Genomic DNA, 20,274 nt, shown 5'->3' on the forward strand with positions numbered 1-20,274 from the left:
CATGTTCCATTATATTGATATAGCTTGATAAAGTAAAAAAAGCTCATCTGGATATTAAGGCTCATTAAAATTGCAAAATCATAAGCCCATGTAGCATAGCGGACCGCTATTGCCGCTACGCGCTATAACGGCTGTAGCTCGATTAGCGCAATTTTACCTCGTAGCTTAGCTTTATAGGTTCACAACTGCTATAGTTAACTATTTAGAACACTGGTTTTACCACAGGGGAGTTAGGTCTGTCCTTGTTGGGAGAAGTGTGGTAGCTAGGTGGGAGACATTAGAGGGAGAGGGGCTGAGTGATTAAAAATAGCAGTAAGCAAAGGAGAAGGGTTGAGTGATTAGAAATAGCAGTAAGCAAAGGTGGTAGTAAAGAAAATGGTTAAGGGAGGGGAAGATAGGGAGCATATTGGGGAGATAAGCAGAGGGAGCATTAGAGGATAGGAGAGAGGAGTTAGTGAGGGAGGAAAAGACAAGAATCACAGAATAGAGGAGAGGAGAGGCACCAGAAGAAAAAAGTAGCGAATAGACAACGCTATCATCACTAACAAACAACACAACCTATATATATTTTATAACCCTGATTTATAGATATTAAGGCCTGTTCAGTTGCACCAGTGGGAATAGGAATGAGTACGGGAATGAAAAATTTTGAACTGAAAATTACTGTTCACGTGGGAAAAAAAAATTCAATCTGAGTGAATTTTCATTTTTCCACATGAACAGTGATTTTCACGGTGCAGCCGAACAGGCCCTAAATCAGGGTTATCTTTACTTTTCTATCTCTGCAATTTGCGTTTTCTGCGCTGCGCTCAGTAGTAATTACCAGTGTATAATTAAATTAGAGGTGTTCATTGATTCGGTTCCAACCGAAATAAAATATGCAAATCAAAATTTTATCCGTTTTTTAAAAATACAACCGAACTGATAGAAATAAATTTAACAACCGAAATAAAACTGAACTAAATTTCGATACGTTCGGTTGAATCGAAATAAGAAAATTAATAAAAAGATTAAACAATTTTTGTTAATTTTTGAATATTTTATAGGCTCAAAGATTATTTATAAAATTGAATTTAGAATTAGTGATTTTCATACTCAAGAAGAAAGAATATGTTCATAATTAGTTAGGTTTTAAAAAAAAATATGCTCCTCTTTTTGTTTCGGTTTGGTCTAATCGATTTTAAAGTTTTTAAACTGAATCAAACAATTAATTAATTCAGTTATAAAAATGAACAAAACCAATCTATTAACAAAAAAAAACCAAATCTTTTGATCTAATTAAACTCTCTCAATTTAGTTTAAAACATTTTTTTTGGATCTGTGAAGAAGGGAAAACCTAGCAGCAACATCGTTAATTTCAAGAATGATGCATTCTCTTTTCGGCAGAAGGGGATTAAAACTAATTAAACTGGATTCGATAAACACTCCTAATTATAATCGTACCTTTCATGTTTGACGTACTCTGTAAAATTTGTGCACATGATTTTTATTGTGCTGTAAAGAATTAACTATTAATAAAATTTTAGTGATATTTTTTTTTTTTGAGAAAAATCCATAGGTAACGAAAAATTATGTACAAATTTGTGTATGTGAGACATCAAAATTTTACGTGAGCGCTTGAGCGATTTTTGACAATTGCCCTTGAATAATTATTAGTAATTCACAACAAAGATGGAAATAATGCCTCGTTTTTATTTTGTTGACTACAAAACATTGCCTCGTTACCCATTTTAAAGAAAGTCAGTAGCTCCCTCATGCATTAATCCTGACGCTCATAAATGTCCATTTGCTGATTGCATGTATTATTAGCTGTCCAATGATTCAAAATCCAATAGATTCAGGTAGTTGGAAGTTGGAACGATTCTGGCCTAAGCAAATAAAATAAAATTTTCATGTATCTAAGAACTTTTTAATTTCTTATTTACACTTTTATTCTTTATTATATCTAATCTTTTTTTTTTTTCTCATTTGCCTACAAGAAAAATAGTTATCCGTAGTGAATGTATAATTTAAATTTATTATTCTCAATAATACTCTTATTTTCTTCTCCGTCTTCTTTATTTTTTTTCGCTCTATCTATATCACCTAGCACCTCAAAATATTTAGTTTAAATGTGAGTCAGACTCATCAGGTTGACGTTGACTAGGTGCAACTGATGGGCGTTAATTAGGCTCATCAGTCCGACGTTAGCTGAGCTCTACTGGCTCGGGAGAAATTCCTCGAGGCATGCTAGTCTATTGCTAGGGGCAGAGTGCTACCGCTATAAATAATAAGGGAAAAAAATGACTCATTAAATATTTAGTTTAAATGTGAGTCAGACTCATCAGGTGACGTTGACTAGGTGCAACTGATGGGCATTAATTAGGCTCATCAGTCCGACGTTAGCTGAGCTCTACTGGGTTTTTTTTTCATAAATCATAATTAATAAAACGTTTTTTAGGAACCAATATGATTAATTTTTTTTTTTTAAAAACTATAAGAACCAACTTTTTATTTTTTTATTTTTTTTTAAATATATTTTTTTTCCAGACCGTGGGGTTCCACGGTCTCATTTTTTTTTTTTTATAAAACAGAATTTTTTTTAATTTTTTGTATTAAAATATTAGAAATGTTGAATATATTTCTTTGAAAATAGATGAAATATAATATAATTTGATTTATTAGAAAGACTGCAATAAATAACCCGGATCAATATTTTTCAGGTCGGATTTTTCGCGGCTGTAAAAAAAATTAATATATTTGTTTATGTGTTATTAGAAAAAAATAAAAATGCTTAGATTCTGAGTTATTGATCCCGGTTCAAAAGTCACTTCTAGGTAATTCAGAAAATATTGTGATCCTTCTAGTACATTTAATTTATGAAAAGTTGTATCTATTTTTGAAAAAAACAAAAACTTTTAAGTTATTTAATGATTGTTATTAAAAAAGAATTCTCAAAATAGATATAACTTTTTATAAATTAAATATCCTAGAAGGATCACAATATTTTCTGGATTACCTAGAAGTGACTTTTGAACCGGTATCAATGACTCAGAATCTAAGCATTTTTATTTTTTTCTAATAACACATAAACAAATATATTAATTTTTCTTACAGCCGCGAAAAATCCGACCTGAAAAATATCGATCCGGGTTATTTATTGTAGTCTTTCTAATAAATCAAATTATATTATATTTCATCTATTTTCAAAGAAATATATTCAACATTTCTAATATTTTAATACAAAAAATTAAAAAAAATTATGTTTTATAAAAAAAAAAAAATGATACCGTGGGAACCCCACGGTCTGGAAAATAAATATATTTAAATAAAAAAAAAAAATCAATCATATTAGTTCCGTAAAAAACGTTTTATTAATTATGATTTATGAAAAAAATCCGCTCTACTGGCCCAGGAGAAAGTCCTCGAGGCATGCTAGCAGCTAGCCTATTGCTAGGGCAGAGTACTACCGCTATAAATAATAAGGGAATAAAATGACTCGTTAAATATATATATATAATTAATCCTGTAGGTTAATAAGAAAGAAAATAAAAAAAAGTAGATATTAAATAGGAAATTAGTTCAAACAAACAACATCCGACTCAATCATGAGAACTTACTCGTGATGCTTGAGAGTAGAGAAGGAAATTTGCGCGTGATCAGTTATGTCACGCTACGTCACATCACGTCACATCACGTCATGTGTATCGATTACGTAACGTGATTCGCGTGATGTGACTGCATTCGAGCGAATATTACACGTTATGTCAGGTTACGCAAACCAGTCATGTCATGATATAAAACATAGAGTATTCAGTTTTTTCTAATTAATTTTCAACTTCTTTTGATACACAGAGAGTATTCATGTTTCTTTTTTATGTAGGTTTAGTGATACCGGTACTCATGTAATGCTTCTTTTTATTTTCTCTAGTTTAGTCTAATAAATATTTGTAATTTGAATTTTTTAAAGTAATGTCAAATATCTAATAACCTTTCTTAAAAAAAATTGCAACATTATTTACTTATTTTACCATTTTTATAATTTTTTGATATATTTTTTAAAATTTTCAACGATTTCAATTAAAATATATAAAAGAAAAATCACGTGACTAATTTACATCCAAGTCATATCATGCACGTAACGTGTCATCACGGCGTGATCATTCGCGTGATGTGACTATTCGTCATTATTTTGATCATGTCATGTCACGTCATGTGAAAAAATATTAATCACGTCACATGATCAAATTATGATGTGTCATGTATTTCTTTCTCTATCTGGGAGTCCATATTCTCTAAGGTGACAGAATATTTCTGTTTAGATCCAGACCATTAAATCAGAATTTAGATTAATCCGGTTTAAGGTGGAAATAGAGTGTAGTGAATTCTGATGAATTCGGATTCTTGATGGTTGCATTTCTGTCCTGATCATGAACTGCTATTAAATTTTAAATACAAAATTCCGTCTAGCGGGCTATCTACTATCACGACTTGACCCGTTACACAAGATTTCAAGTTTCAATACATAATTCAGATAAATCTAAAATAATTTAGAAAATCATAGCGTAAACCACCTTGGCCCTCGTTGTATAAATTCACTGGAGCACTAGGGCCCAGAAGAATCTCCATCAAGCTCAGAAATGGCGGCCTCTCTCTCCTATGCTGCGTCGCAACTCAAAGCCAGTGCTCTCTCTGTCACCACCACCTCGCCTTTTCCTAATTCGAGTAAGAATCTTATTATTCGGTTCCTTGTTTTTTGATGGAATTTCTTGTTTATTTTTGTTTCTTAATTTGTTTATTTATATTTGAATTTTTGCGTCGATTAAGGATCTTTGAAGAGTCGAATTGTTGCTATTCAGCGAATCCATCATGTGACAGCTTCTCTGTCAACCGCTCTTCCAAATGGAAGAGTGCGGACAGAGGTCAAAAACGATGAGAAGCCCATAATTGTTATTGATAACTATGATAGCTTCACCTACAATCTGTGCCAGGTACATTTATTAGTCTAGGTCTAATTATAGCCCGCTGACTGGTTTGTACTGTTGATATGCTCAAGTTTTTGGATGATTGATTTGATAATTCTGTGCATGTCAGCATGTCAGCATATGACATATGCTTATGCTAATATATTTACATCTGAAGAAAGTTGTTTTGGTAGATAAACGCTTGCTTGAGATCTCATGTCTATTATGTTTTTTAAATTAAAGGGTACAATTAGAACTCCATCTTACTGCCAGCCAGTCGGACTTTTGTAGAAGATATTGGAACACGGTCTCAAACTCTCAATTAACATGCATGGCATCATTTTTTTCTCTTTGCAGATTCTTAGAATAAGAGGAGGTTGAATAATTAATAGGAATAGTTTCATTTTTGTCATTCCCTCTCTCATCTTGACAAAACAAAATATCAAATAAAAATAAACTAAAACAAAGGAAAAAAAAATTAAGAAATAAATTAACTAATTAAACATTTACATTGCCCTAAGTATGAGAGGTTGCGGGTTAAAAATCCACTGCTCACACTGGGGATGAGTTGGAGTGCTTTGACTCTCATCTCATGCTCAACAAAAAAAATTAAACGAGCACCGTGAAATCCATAATTAAATTTAGCTCCAGTTTTTCATCTCTCCTTGCATTCACCTGAAATACCCTCTACTCGCTCGTCCATAGCTACATCGCAGGTGATTGCGGTTAGAGTTTTGATGGTGGGAAAATGATACTTAAGTCTCTGCTGCCGCCGAAAGGAAGCTGCAATTGTGTAATTGTGACTGAAGACCTTTGACTGAATCAGTTTAGAGCTTTGTTTCAAAAGGTTAGAACAAAGAAAAGAGATGCGATGTCTCGAGGCGCACCAGATATGACCACTTGACCATGTTAGAAACACAACCCCTTCTATATTTGAGCGCGCGGAAGGAGACTGAATCTATTTCAAAATGTCCACGATTCGGAATGATATTTTAAATGTAAAAGGACAAAACTACCCTTTGCAAATTTTTGGTGACCTGTTGCTACCTCAGCTACTGACCGATTCGAGGTATTGGAATTTTGTCCGTCCGATCAGAAAGATCAAAAGGCCCAAAACTTTGGAACTCATGAATATAGCTCGTTTTAGTGTGGTAGTTTCTACGTTTTACTGATATGGTAACTTTTTGTGTATACCCATACAGAATTAGTAACTGCTCTACCTTAATTGAGTTATTTTAGTTAAATGCAAGCAAGTAAAGTATTTAATTATCAGGCTTAGAAATACAAGTTCACACACGAGCCTTTTCCCTTACTGCACCCAGCATCAGGTACTGGGTAGTACCTCAGCATTAATTAAATCTGAGTATTATTTTTATTCATGATATCTTTTGGCATGTCCAAAGTACATGGGAGAGTTAGGAACAAATTTTGAGGTTTACCGAAACGACGAATTGACCGTGGAAGATATAAGAAGGTATAATGATATGACCTAATTTTCACATGTAAAATTTCCAAAAAATATTGATTTGCTGTATGGAAAATCTGACCTCAATTTTTTTTTTTTTAACAATCAATTTTAGAATGGAGCCCATGGGGATACTGATCTCACCCGGGCCTGGTAAATGTTCTTCCAGCGATGTTGATCATTGAATATAATTATATATGGTAGGTTTGTAGTTATTAGTACTCTTTTAAAATTCAGGTCACCTAGAGATTCAGGTATTTCACTCCAGACAATTTTGGAACTTGGGCCCACAATACCCATATTTGGGGTTTGCATGGGTTTGCAGTGTATAGGAGAAGCCTTTGGAGGTAATTGTTTCTTTCTTAGAATATACTATAACATGAGTACCGTCAGGCTTGTATTGTTTCCATAAGGAAAAGTTTATATTATGTATGGCATTGCCTTCTTTGTGAATTACAGGAAAAATTGTGCGTGCTCCTACTGGAGTGGTACATGGTAAAGGTTCACTTGTAACTTATGACGAGAAGATGGAACATAGCTTGTTTCAAGGGTTAACAAAGTGAGCCAATAGCTTTCTGATATTACTCTTAAGCTCCCTTTGAGATAATTCAAATTTCTGATTTTTAAGAGTAACCAATAGGTGTCTGAAGTTTAGAAAATGGGTTATGCTGTCAACACCATGAGGGTCCCAGTATTTAACCGCATCAGATCCCGAAGATACGTCCCAGCCCTTCCTCCAAACCTTTTGAATGTTTTTTAAATGAAAGCATTCCAGAAACAGAACTGAAATGAGAGACTGCATGCATTTATTTTTTGTTTTTATAGTAGCCCTTAGAGCCACATGTATTTACTTTTATATTTTTGTCAACCTAACCTAATTTATTGTTTGTCCTGTGCTAATGAAACTAATAGGAAATAATATATTCATTTAGTTTATAGTATTGCATGTGTTATATCTCGTTACCCAAAATAATCATAAAAAGAGTAAAAGGAATGTTGCTATTGGAGAGGCCTGGCACTGAAGGAACTGGGACGTTCGCAATATTGACATCCTTACCAATTTTAAAAGTACAGATAGCACTGGCTACTTCCAATTTGGAATATATTTAAAAATATAATAATAATTTCGGTATCTAAATTGACTTTTTGGTCAACTCACATTTAATTGACTGGATAAGCAGATTTTTCTTTGGACCGGTCAACTGACATTAGTATCAAGTTGAAGTATTATTTATGTTATAAATTTTTAAATTGCTATATATCCGTTGAAGATTATCTGAAATATTAGAAAGTGTTTTTTCCTTGGTTATTTCTAAGTGTTAACCTTGGATTGCAGTACTGGCTGATTCATGCTACATGTTCTGGTGCAATTATGTAAGCTATCCTATGGTAATTGTAGACTATTAGTTAAGCTCCAATGATCCACAAGATCTCTGAATAATCCTAATCCAACCAATGAAAAAAAAATGTATATACAGATTATCCATACTATTGATTGAGGCCCAGTACTGATTTAGTATCAGACAAGATCAATTGGTATTGGAACCATGGAATAAAACTTGGTTGCCAATTACACTAAAATTGACATACTAATTTGGTTTTGTGTAGTCCTTTCAAAGCTGGGAGATATCACAGCCTTGTAATAGAATATGAGACTTTTCCTCATGATGCTCTGGAGATAACAGCATGGAGTGAAGATGGACTGGTAATGGCGGCACAGCACCGGAAATACAAACATATCCTGATATGCATGTAGAACTTTTGTTTATGATCCATTAGAACATTGCTGGGACGCTCTTGATTTTTTTTGTTTTGTTTTTGAAACGTAATAGTAATGTTTATAAACTCAATTGGTTCAGGGAGTTCAGTTCCACCCAGAGAGCATTATCACAGAAGAAGGCAAGAAGATTGTTCTTAATTTCATGAATTTTGTGAAACAGCTCCAGTTGAAACCTCCGGAAAATGAAAATTAAGTTTTGCCTTGGGGGTCAGAGGTAGTTGAACAGCTCAAGTCTTTGGGGGTCCAGAAAAGTTACCTTTCTTAACATATGTTTTTTTTTTTTTCTTATCTGGGTGTTGGTGATTTTTTATAGGTCTGGGTTTCTTTCTCTTTTTTGTTTAAAAAAAGACAGAATTAATTGAAAGTGTTACCTTTTTAATTAGAACTTGCTTGAATTTAGAGAAACCATATGAACTAATCCTTTTCTTTTTGTACTATTGAGCTATTCTTTATTTCTTGGTTGTACCGGGCTGATCCACAACCAAATCCATGTCTTGTGAGATTGGTACTGGGCCATCTTCGGCTTTAGGACTTAGCCGGACTAACAATTTGAATCTCAAAACCAAACCCGCCCCCCCCCCCCCCCCCCCCCCTCCTTTTCCCCGGTGGTGGTTTTCAGCAAGGGTATTAGTATTGGGCTGGGACGAGTTATGGGGGTTTTGGGCTATAACATTAAGGCCTTGCAAGAAATTAAAATCAGCTAATGGGCATTCCTGGTCTGCACCTTGCCCAGCCCGATTTGAAGAATTAAAGAACCTCTCCATATTCAAATTAATGTGCGCAATAGGCTAAACGGGGACCGTAAGAGGAGGCGGGGCTGTTGTCAGAGGTGGCGGTAGCAGTCGTGAGAGGAGGGTATGGTGGTGGAACAGTGGCGCTAGAGGCCATCGGAACAGTTGAGTCGGGAAGGGGTCTTGGCACAAGAAAGGAACAGTTCATCCTTTGATTGGTTGTATCGATAGTCTGACCTCTTTTTTTTGAGGGTCAGTGAGCAATTGCTCACCAACAATTTGTATTAATATAAGAAAAAATAATTACAACCTTACATCCTGCAAGGACAGAGTCTCAATCAAGTATTCTAAAAGCAAAACCAAAAAACAAAATTTAAACGCTGAAGCTTTGTAACTAACTATCAACTACCCCTTGTAATAAAATACAGTAGCATCTGTGTTGGTCCCTCTCCCCCTCTCTCATGTCTGTTATGGGTCCTTCTCTACAACACCGAGGACCATAATCGATATTCTGACTTCAAGCACGGTTTTATTATCTGATAACCTATCATCATGGTGAAAAAACCTTCAATGGTTCCTAGTGTAGGAGTTCGGATTGAGTGGCTTCCAAAATGCTCTGAATATGTTTCTAAATTTAATAGTAACTAAAAATAAAAAATAAAAATAGAGAGCCATTTTTTTATTTATTTTAGGCAATGTCTCTGATAAGTTGTATGCTTAAAATTTTATTGAAATATTTTTAATAGATATTTAAGTTTAAAGATGCCTTATTTTTATTTAAAAGAAACAACAAATAGTAAATATTTTGTTGGACATATTATTATGCATGTACAACATTTCAAATCAAATGATTTCAATTGCAACAAATCATATACTTAAAAAAAAGATAATAAAATTTCAAAACTTTTGGGCCACATTCTCAACATATATTTGTATTTTTCTGTAGTAGCTTCCATGCGGCTAATTATATTATTTTTTATTTTATAGATTAAGTATTTTAAATATATTTGACTGTGTAATTTTATTATAAACAATATTATTATAAAAATTAATTTATTTTAAAATAAATATTATTTACTTAGGTGTAAAGTCTAAGGAGTTATCCTAGTTCAAATATAAGCTTGAAATTGTTAGGTAATGCAATGGATTTTCCATAGGATTTTTAATTGTAAAAAGGAACGGGTAGTGCATACGATTTTAAAAATAAAATGTCACCATACCTGTTCGAAACTATGGTATCGTAGCCTCGTAGGTATCGTTGGATTAAAAATATTAAAATGAGGGAGTATATTCGGAGTTGCTTGACAAATCCAGAGAATTTTATATGAGATCCCATGCATCGGTTGGTACACCAAGACACGCAGTTAGGTTATTCCTTTCTTTCTTCCAACATGAAGACAAACTATGCCAACTTTTCAAATATTATAATTTTTATAAATTGAGGCTATGATAACATGTATATTATAAAGCAGCATGTGTTATGAATTTATATATTTATTTTAAAAATCTAAATAATCGATGTATACTTTTTAACATGATCTCTTATGAAAATGTATTTGCATAAACGTTTTATATTTTAAAAAAATTACTATTTTTTAAATAGGTAGAAAATCACTTGATTTGAAAATCACAGTGATTTTCTACTCATTTAAAAAATAGTAAAAAGATCTTAAAATAAAATAAAATTTGATCTTCAATTACGTTTTCACATATAAATAATGTTTAACGTACAATTGGATCGACTGTTTAAACTTTGTAAATAAAAATATAAATTTATTGTACAGATTGATCCATAATATACATATTGTCTCACTCATTTTTATATTTACTCCGTACATAATATATAAGTTGAGTTTCTCTAAACCCTCTCACCAGCTTTAGCCCTATTAAATTCATCGCTAACATATTTGTATATATTTGTTTTCTCCCTAATTGGAAAATAAATAAAAAATGATTAATCCCATGTTACAAAAACTCATTGCAACTGCATCAATGAATCAAATTCTTGACCCTAATTTTCTGAAAAAAGAGGAAAATTGATTGTAAAATCGGCGGATTTATAATTTTATCTTCGTATGTCACTTTTTATTGCCTTTTTCTTCTTCTAAGAATTAGCTCTTAATGACGAAAATATTATCCACGTAGATTTTTTTTCTTGTTTTCAAGAAAATCTGTTTTGATTAAATGTGATACTAATATTCAATACGTACCGCATTATTATTTTTTTTGATATATAATTAAAAAGACAACGCAATGACCAAGGGGTGAAAACGGTATGGATAATATTCGAAAAATAAGATGTGAATATCCGATACTTAAATATCTGTTGGATATGGATACTGATCTTGTTTTACGTTTCAATTATTCGTATCCAAATAAACATGTATACATAATTACATATATATACATATATACATATACATGTACATGTATATGTACATGTACATGTACATGTATATGTACATGTACATAAAGTATGGCTAAATTGCTACCGGTAGCACTTCGATCTAAGTGCTTACGGGGTCATATCTTTGTATTTGATGTTCAAACAACAAATCCAAACCGTTAGATGTTCAATCTATATTAAAATGTGCTTGGAGACCAAATTTTATAATTTTTGGAATTTTTTTTACTATTTATTAAGATGGTTTGAATCGCTGTTTTTTAATGGTGCAGAATTTTAATAAAAACAGTGATTTTCAAACCATCTTAATAATAAAAAAATTTAAAAAAATGTAAAATTTGGTCTCCAAGCACATTTTAATATAGATTGAACATCTAACGGTTTAAATTTGTTGTTTGAACATCAAATACAAAAATATGACCCTGTAAGCACTTAGGTCGAAGTGCTACCGGTAGCAATTTAACCATACTACACACACATACACATACATACACATACACATACACATACACATATGCATACACATACACATATGCATATACATACATACACATATGAAGATACATACATATGCTTACATATACATATCCATATGCATATAACACATTATTCATGAAGTAGATCAATTCAACAGTTTGAATTCGTCATTTGAAGTCAATATAATAGATTTTAAAGTAGTGCTCACCAACCCACCCTGTGAGTTTCACACACTAGCTTTACACTAATTTTAAATTCATACACCTCTTAGTGAGCATAGCACACAGTAACTTTACAATAATTTTAAATTTGTACATAATACATTTGTAAACGTCTTTGTCAACATTAGTGAAACTTTAGGCAAAATCGACAATGATTAGCATTTCCATAATATATTTTCTGATCTCGACAATCATAGTAGTTTAAACCAGGTTCGTCCTAACGAGATAAGAGGCTGAGGGTCCACATTAGAGGTGTCAATGATACCATTGTAACTGTTTAATTGACCCGTATCGTATTTGATAAGGTGTGTATGTATGTATGTATGTATGTATGTATACACACGCGCACGCGCGCGCACACACACACACAGATACATACACATGGAGTAAAGCTACCATACATTGTAATGCATAGGTATTTTTGTAAATTGGACTATAAATCATCGGATTCAAAGTTCAAATAACCGATTCAAACCATTCATCTTGTTCTCCATATTAATATGTGCTTGGAGACCAAATTTTACATTTTTTTTAATTTTTTTTACTATTTATTAAGCCACTTTGAAAATCGCTGATCCAACGGTGCCTTTTGATTTTACTGTTACAGTTGGATCAACAATTTTCAAAGTGGCTTAATAAATAGTAAAAAATTCCAAAAAAATATAAAATTTGGTCTCCAAGCACATATTAATATGGAGAACAAGTTGAACGGCTTGGATTGGCTGTTTGAACTTTGAATTCGGTGATTTATAATCCAATGCACAAAGATGCCCATACATTGCAATGTATGGTAGCCTTACTCCATATACATCCATATGCATATGCATATGCATATACATATACATATACATATACATATACATATACATATACATATACATATACATATACATATACATATACATATACATATACATATACATATACATATACATATACATATACATATACATATACATATACATATACATATACATATACATATACATATACATATACATATACATATACATATACATATACATATACATATACATATACATATACATATACATATACATATACATATACATATACATATACATATACATATACATATACATATACATATACATATACATATACATATACATATACATATACATATACATATACATATACATATACATATACATATACATATACATATACATATACATATACATATACATATACATATACATATACATATACATATACATATACATATACATATACATATACATATACATATACATATACATATACATATACATATACATATACATATACATATACATATACATATACATATACATATACATATACATATACATATACATATACATATACATATACATATACATATACATATACATATACATATACATATACATATACATATACATATACATATACATATACATATACATATACATATACATATACATATACATATACATATACATATACATATACATATACATATACATATACATATACATATACATATACATATACATATACATATACATATACATATACATATACATATACATATACATATACATTATATGTCATACATTATATGTCATACATGTGTATGTCGAGTAAGGCTACCATACATTGCAATGCATAGACATTTTTGTACATTGGACTATAAATCATCAAATTCAAAGTCCAAATAATTGATCCAAACCATTCATCTTGTTCTCCATATTAATATGTGTTTGGAGACCAAATTTTACATTTTTTTGGAATTTTTTTACTATTTTTTGATTTATTGAAAATCAATGTTTTTCAGACAAATCTGGACCATAAAAAACAGCGATTTTCAATAAATATAAAAATATAGTAAAAACTTTCCAAAAAATATAAAATTTGGTCTCCAAACACATATTAATATGAAGAACAAGATGAATGGTTTGTATCGGTTATTTGGGCTTTGAATCCGATGATTTATAGTCCAATTTACAAAAATGTCTACGCATTGCAATGTATGGTAGCCTTACCCTCTGATCGGAAACCTCTATTCTTTCACGAAACGCGATTCGGAATCGGATTTGAAAGAAATTCGCTGATCGGAAGAGGGCAATGAATGAGAGTTGAGTTCATTCTACGCGATTTGAGAGGGTTGAAATCGCAAGCTGAAATCCGACCCCAAAGCAAGAGATTTGGCGAGAAATAGATTGTCGCTGGTGAAAGCTCCTCTCTGCCCCTTTCTTCCCTTTGTGTTGCCGTCAGATGTCGAGACAGTGACCCAACAAATTCAACGATCAATCAAAGTGCCGATCAAGTTATCTTCTTCTTCGTTTTCTTAGCGAGAGTTGAGTTTATTCAATAGAAGTGTTGATTTCTTCTTTCTCCGTTCTTTTTTTTCCAGCCCTAATTTTTACTGTATAATGGCATAATCAGTAAATTAGATGAATTTGAAGGTTAGTTTTAAGAAGATCAACACTGAATTCTCTTCTTCACTTTAAAGTTTTCGATCACGAAACTTCAATTCATAATCTTCTCTTTTCATCTCATTTCTTTTGAATTGAACTCAATTTTTATTCATTATTGTTCCGATCAGAGCCTTACTCTCTCTCTCTCTCTCTCTCTCTCTCTCTCTCTCTCTCTATATATATATATATATATATATATATATATATATATATATATATAAGAGTAAGGCTACGGTGCTATGGGTTGCATAGAGGGCCTCTATGCAACGGCTCAATATTCGAGTTTTCAAAATCCTAACGGTCGATCCGAACCGTTCAACATGATCTCCATATGAATATGTACTTGCAAACCAAATTTTATATTTTTTAGAATTTTTTTACTATATTTTAGATAGGTAGAAAAACAAATATCTGAATGACACCGTAGCCTTCCTCTATATATAAACACACACACACATATGTATATACATAGATGCTTGTATATGCATATACATATTTGTATATACATAGATGTTTGTATATACATATACATATATGTATGTAGGTATATGTATGTATATGTATATGTATATGTATATGTATATGTATATGTATATGTATATGTATATGTATATGTGTGTGTATATTAATATATATTATGAAAAAAATATGTTATTTACCAGTGTAATTAGATAAATATTATGAACTTCAATATTTTTTTTATATTATTTTAATAAATATTTAATTTGATTTGTATCTGTATTCGTATCCGGCTGATATCTGGTCCGTATCTGTATCCAAAAATTAAAAATAAATCTCCACTTTTACTCACCTGATTGGAATCAATAAAAAAAAAAACTTCAAGGAGAAAAATCAACAGTCCTAACAGAATAATTCTCTATATCTACTTTTCAAAATTACTTGTCAAATCGTTTGAATTTGGAAATGCATGGAATAAATTTAGCAACTCAAAAATGATCAAACTATTATAATCTAATCAACATTCCACGTTAATCAAAAGAATTAAGATATGGTGCTAGCTACTTGAAGAGCAATGTTCACTTCTTTAGGAATATATATATATATATATATATTTTAGCAATGTTCCCGTACGTTCTTTACCAATATTTATTGCTCTAGCTTCAACATGTTCATATTATATATATTCTCGCTTGAAGTCAAATATTTTTCTTGAGACGGCAATATATAATTATATAACGTTCCTGTCATTCGCTCAAAATTGACAAAACTAGATGTTATGAGTAAGGCTACGGTGCTATGGGTTATATAGAGAGCTACGGTGCTACGGTTCAATATTCGAGTTTTCAAAATTCTAACGGTCGATCCGAACCGTTCATCTTGTTCTCCATATTAATATGTGTTTGGAGACCAAATTTTATATTTTTTGAAATTTTTTTACTACTTTTTTAGATAGGTAGAAAATTAAATATTTGAATGGTACATAATTTTTTAGATCAAGTGATTTTCTACCTATCTAAAAAAAAAGTAAAATTTGGTATCCAAACACATATTAATATGGAGAATAAGATGAACAGTTCGGATCGATTATTAGAATTTTAAAAATTCGAATATTGAACCGTAGCACCGTAGCCTTAATCAGATCTTATTTTGTCGCCTACTAATTTATTATTATTATTTTTATAATAAAACATGGAACTGCCTTGTTGTAGACGTTGCGCAGGTATCCCATGAGAACGGAAGGACCTGCATCAAACTTGAATCCAACGGCGACTCTTTATCTCCAGTGTAAAGAAATATGCAGACGCGTCGGCAGAACTATCTGACGCTTCCATCTCGACGTAAACGCCGCTCCACGTTTTGAAATGGACATAATTAGTGCTCTAATAACTGGAGAAGGGTCAAATATAAGATCAGAAACCCGCACCGACGCGTTTGGAACTAAAAAGTCGTCAGCACGGCCAGTTCGGTCGGGGATCCTTTCTCCCCGTTCGTTAATAACTGATTATAATACTTTGCATTTAAATCCCTTCAATTTGTAATTTCGTACAAATACTCTTGTAACTGATTACCGTTGCCGTATATGGAGGTAAAGCGACATTACTAAATTGATGTAATATGGATACGAACACTTCTAGTTCTTACATTAAGTTTTAGTCAAACTACGAATTGATGTAATATGGATACGAACACTTCTAGTGCTTACAGAGTCAAATTTTAGTATTTGATATTCAAACAACAAATTCGAATCGTTAGATTTCAATCTATATTAAAATTTGCTTGGAGACCAAATTTTACATTTTTAAATTTTTTTTTACTATTTATTAAGTTTGTTTGAAAACCGTTGTTTTTCAATGCTTTAGAAATTTAATAAAAACAACGGTTTTCAAACCAACTTAATAAATAGTAAAGAAATTCTAAAAAATGTAAAATTTGGTCTCCAAGCACATTTTAATATAGATTGAACATCTAACGGTTTGGATTTGTTGTTTGAGCATCAAATACTAAAATTTGATCTCGTAAGCACTTAGGTCAAAGTGCTACTAGTAGCAATTTAGCCATACTCTATATATATATATATATACCACAATCATTTTCTATATTTTCAAACTCCAAATCGTCGATCTAAACCGTTAGATGTGATCTCTACAATAAAATGTGCTTGGAGACCAAATTTTACATTTTTTGAAATTTTTTTACTATTTATTAAGATGGGTACAAAAACTAGTCAAATTCAGACCATTGAATTTTGTACCCATCTTAATAAATAGTAAAAAAATTCCAAAAAATGTAAAATTTGATTTGGAAGCACATTTTATTGTGGAGATCATGTTGAACGGTTTGGATCGAAAATTTAAATTTTGAAAATGTAGAAAATAGTTATAGAAATTTGTTATAACTCAAAAATTGTTGTAACTTAATCCCTCCTCATATATATATCTGTGTGTCTGAATTGAGATACTACATTAATTATTTATTTAATGTCAGTTCATAATTATCATAAAAATCAATTTAAAAAAAAATGCAGCCAGTATATTTTTAATATCACAATAACAGCACTTTTTAATTGTTGTCAAAGACCATGCACCTAATATTATATTAAAATATTTCGTAGGTAACTCTGCTACGTACAGATATAACATATACTAGAGGGTCAAAACGCTGAACATGTCAAGTCAAGATTAAATACCTTAAAACCTAATACCGGTTTACTTCCGCGGCTTAACATTCAAACTTTCAACGGTCAACATTCAAATCTCCCAAGTCTTCCCTCTGAACCACTCTTCTCCCCCGCCTACAAACGCTTTGCTCCCCACCGCCCCATTCAACACACCATTCCTCTCTCTTACTCTCTTTTTCTAAACACCACAATCTATATAAATCAATTTACCTCTCACTTCCTCTCATCACATCCCCAACAGAAACTCCAATATTCCTGCAAATAGAACAAGAAAAGCATTAGTTAAACTAAACATTTAAACGCTTACAAGATGGCATCTCTATCTAGAGGCAAGAGACCCGGTCCGATTCCGGCAATCAAGAGAATCCAACTCGAGGACCCTGGTGTAGAACCGTTGGTACCGGATCATTTCCGGTGTCCAATTTCGCTTGATTTAATGCACGACCCAGTGACGGCCTCAACAGGCATCACCTATGATAGAAAGAGCATCGAGGCATGGCTCGAGCGAGGGAATCTCAACTGTCCAGTAACCGGTCAGCCAATCGACATCCATGAACTCATACCCAACCACTCAACAAGGAAACTGATCCAACTGTGGTGCGTCGAGAACCGTTCTCTAGGAGTAGAGAGAATCTCGACTCCTCGTATCCCAATTTCCCCATTAGAAGTCTCAGAGATCTTGTCACAGGTTTCTTTGGCTAGCCGAAGAGGCGACAGCTACAGGTGCGGCAATTTGGCGATGAAGCTGAAGGAAATTGGAAAAGAGAGTGAGCGCGACAGGAGATGTTTAGCAGCTGCTGGTGCAGCGTGTACGCTATCGGGGGCGTTTAGCCAATTGGCAGGTGAATCTTCTGAGAGCTCAAACGCATTGGGAGATTTGGAGAAGATTTTATCTTCACTGGTTGTTTTCTTCCCTCTAAACATTGAAGCCAAAAGGTGGCTAATATCTACTGGTTCCTTAAAATCGATGGTGTTGATTTTAAAATATGGCGATTTATCGGGGAGGCTCAGTACAATTCTAGTGTTGAGAGAAGTTGCATCTACTTTGGATAGTGCAAACCTAGAATCTATGTCAAAAACAAATGGGTTAGCCGAGGCTCTAACAATGCTTGTGGAGAAGCCTCTCTCTCCTCTGGCAACAAAAGCTTCCCTTGTCACAATCTTTTACCTCATTTTGTCAAATGAACGGGCCGCATCACGGTTTGTCAGTTTGGGTCTGGTTTCATTGTTACTTGACACCTTAGTCGATTGTGACAGAAGTGTGTGCGAGAAGGCATTAGCAGTGCTAGAGGGGTTATTTCAATGCGAGAAGGGAAGTGAGAGGGGATGCGAGCATGCTCTTACGGTGCCGGTGCTTGTGAAAAAGATGCTGAGAATATCTGACATGGCGACTGAGTTCTCGGTCTCGGCTCTTTGGAGGATTTGCAAAGGATGCAAGATGATGAATTGCATCATAGAGGCAGTTCAAGTAGGTGCATTCCAGAAATTGCTGCTTTTGTTGCAAGTCGGCTGCAATGGAGTTACAAAGGAGAGAGCAAGCGAGTTGCTCAAGATGTTAAATGGGTCAAGAGGAAGCGCTGAGTGCATTGAAACGGTAGATTTTAAGGGGTTGAAGAGATCTTTTGATTAGTGGAGAGAATTATACAGAAAATTTAAAATTTTGAATTTCTTTTTTGGATCAATGTGTTGAACTAAGTTTGTACAAAGTAAATTAAAGGGTAGTTTTAGTGTTAATTTAACAAATTACTTAGTATATCCATTCGATACTTCAATTTTTTTTTTCAAATAAAAAATTATATCATAGGAGTTTTCTCTATTATTATTTTTGGACTAATTTAAAATTCGTTCAGCATTGTATTAAATAATTTAGAATTTTTAAAGGTAAATTTTTAATTACTTTGTGAATTAACGATGGGTTGAATTCAAATTGACTGAAATTTGATGGAATCCATATCCTGTACATTAACGTACCATTTGAGTTAATTTGCCGACTGTCCGATTAGAATTCGGTCCAATCCGGTTCACGCCTAACGCAAGGAAATCTTTAATATTAGTGCAGATTTAGATCGGACAATTCAGATCTTAACTAAAATTCTGAGTTAATGTATGAGGATACGATATTAATTTAATGCACATCATATCTAAAAGATTAAGAAGGCATTTACAATCTTAATTCTTTTTGCTAGTACGATTAATATTTTTAAAAATATTATATAGATGTTTCATAAATGCAAGTATACTTTTTTTCGTTCTTGTTAAATAGATCCATTAGATACTTCAAAATTTTCATTTTACTTCACAGAACAATATTGATTGTAATTTACTTAATTGGAGCGTAGCTACATTATTCATGCATGAAGATCATAAGATCCACATTTTAACAACAAGACCTACTAGACATATATGTTTGACTTCAAAAATATTATATTTCTTTTGTCAGTTAGAAAATTACCTTAATTCCAACTTTGAAAGAAAACGAATTGTTCGAGACTGACACCAAATTGGTAAAGAAATTGACAAGAAAAGAAAGACAAATTCAACGGCTCAAAATTAATTAGCAATAGATGACATAATTAAAATAATCAAGAGATCTATCAAATGCCAATGCATAAAATAGATGGTGCAAGTGACTTCTACCATCAGTTGAAC

At 32.3% G+C, this 20,274-nt stretch overlaps 3 protein-coding genes across 3 annotated transcripts; all 3 read left to right on the forward strand.

The window, feature by feature from the left end:
* The first annotated feature begins 4,507 nt into the window (after nt 1-4,507).
* On the forward strand, nt 4,508-6,737 carry LOC144555876 (anthranilate synthase beta subunit 2, chloroplastic-like). Its single transcript, XM_078304315.1, has 4 exons — nt 4,508-4,704; nt 4,807-4,970; nt 6,347-6,417; nt 6,524-6,737. The coding sequence occupies exons 1-4, from the start codon at nt 4,620-4,622 to the stop codon at nt 6,591-6,593; spliced, it is 390 nt and encodes a 129-aa protein (XP_078160441.1). The 5' UTR covers nt 4,508-4,619; the 3' UTR covers nt 6,594-6,737.
* On the forward strand, nt 6,722-8,381 carry LOC144555638 (anthranilate synthase beta subunit 1, chloroplastic-like). The gene is made up of 4 exons (XM_078304036.1): nt 6,722-6,755; nt 6,868-6,967; nt 8,017-8,113; nt 8,268-8,381. Exons 1-4 carry the CDS (start codon nt 6,722-6,724, stop codon nt 8,379-8,381), a joined length of 345 nt encoding a protein of 114 aa, XP_078160162.1.
* A 9,423-nt stretch (nt 8,382-17,804) lies between these two features.
* LOC144555884 (ARM repeat superfamily protein) lies at nt 17,805-19,428 on the forward strand. The gene has a single exon (XM_078304320.1). It carries the CDS (start codon nt 17,936-17,938, stop codon nt 19,253-19,255), a length of 1,320 nt encoding a protein of 439 aa, XP_078160446.1. The 5' UTR covers nt 17,805-17,935; the 3' UTR covers nt 19,256-19,428.
* Nucleotides 19,429-20,274: the final 846 nt, after the last annotated feature.

The sequence above is a fragment of the Carex rostrata genome, chromosome 6 (assembly GCF_964058835.1).
Source record: "Carex rostrata chromosome 6, lpCarRost1.2, whole genome shotgun sequence".
Taxonomy (NCBI): Eukaryota; Viridiplantae; Streptophyta; class Magnoliopsida; order Poales; family Cyperaceae; genus Carex; species Carex rostrata.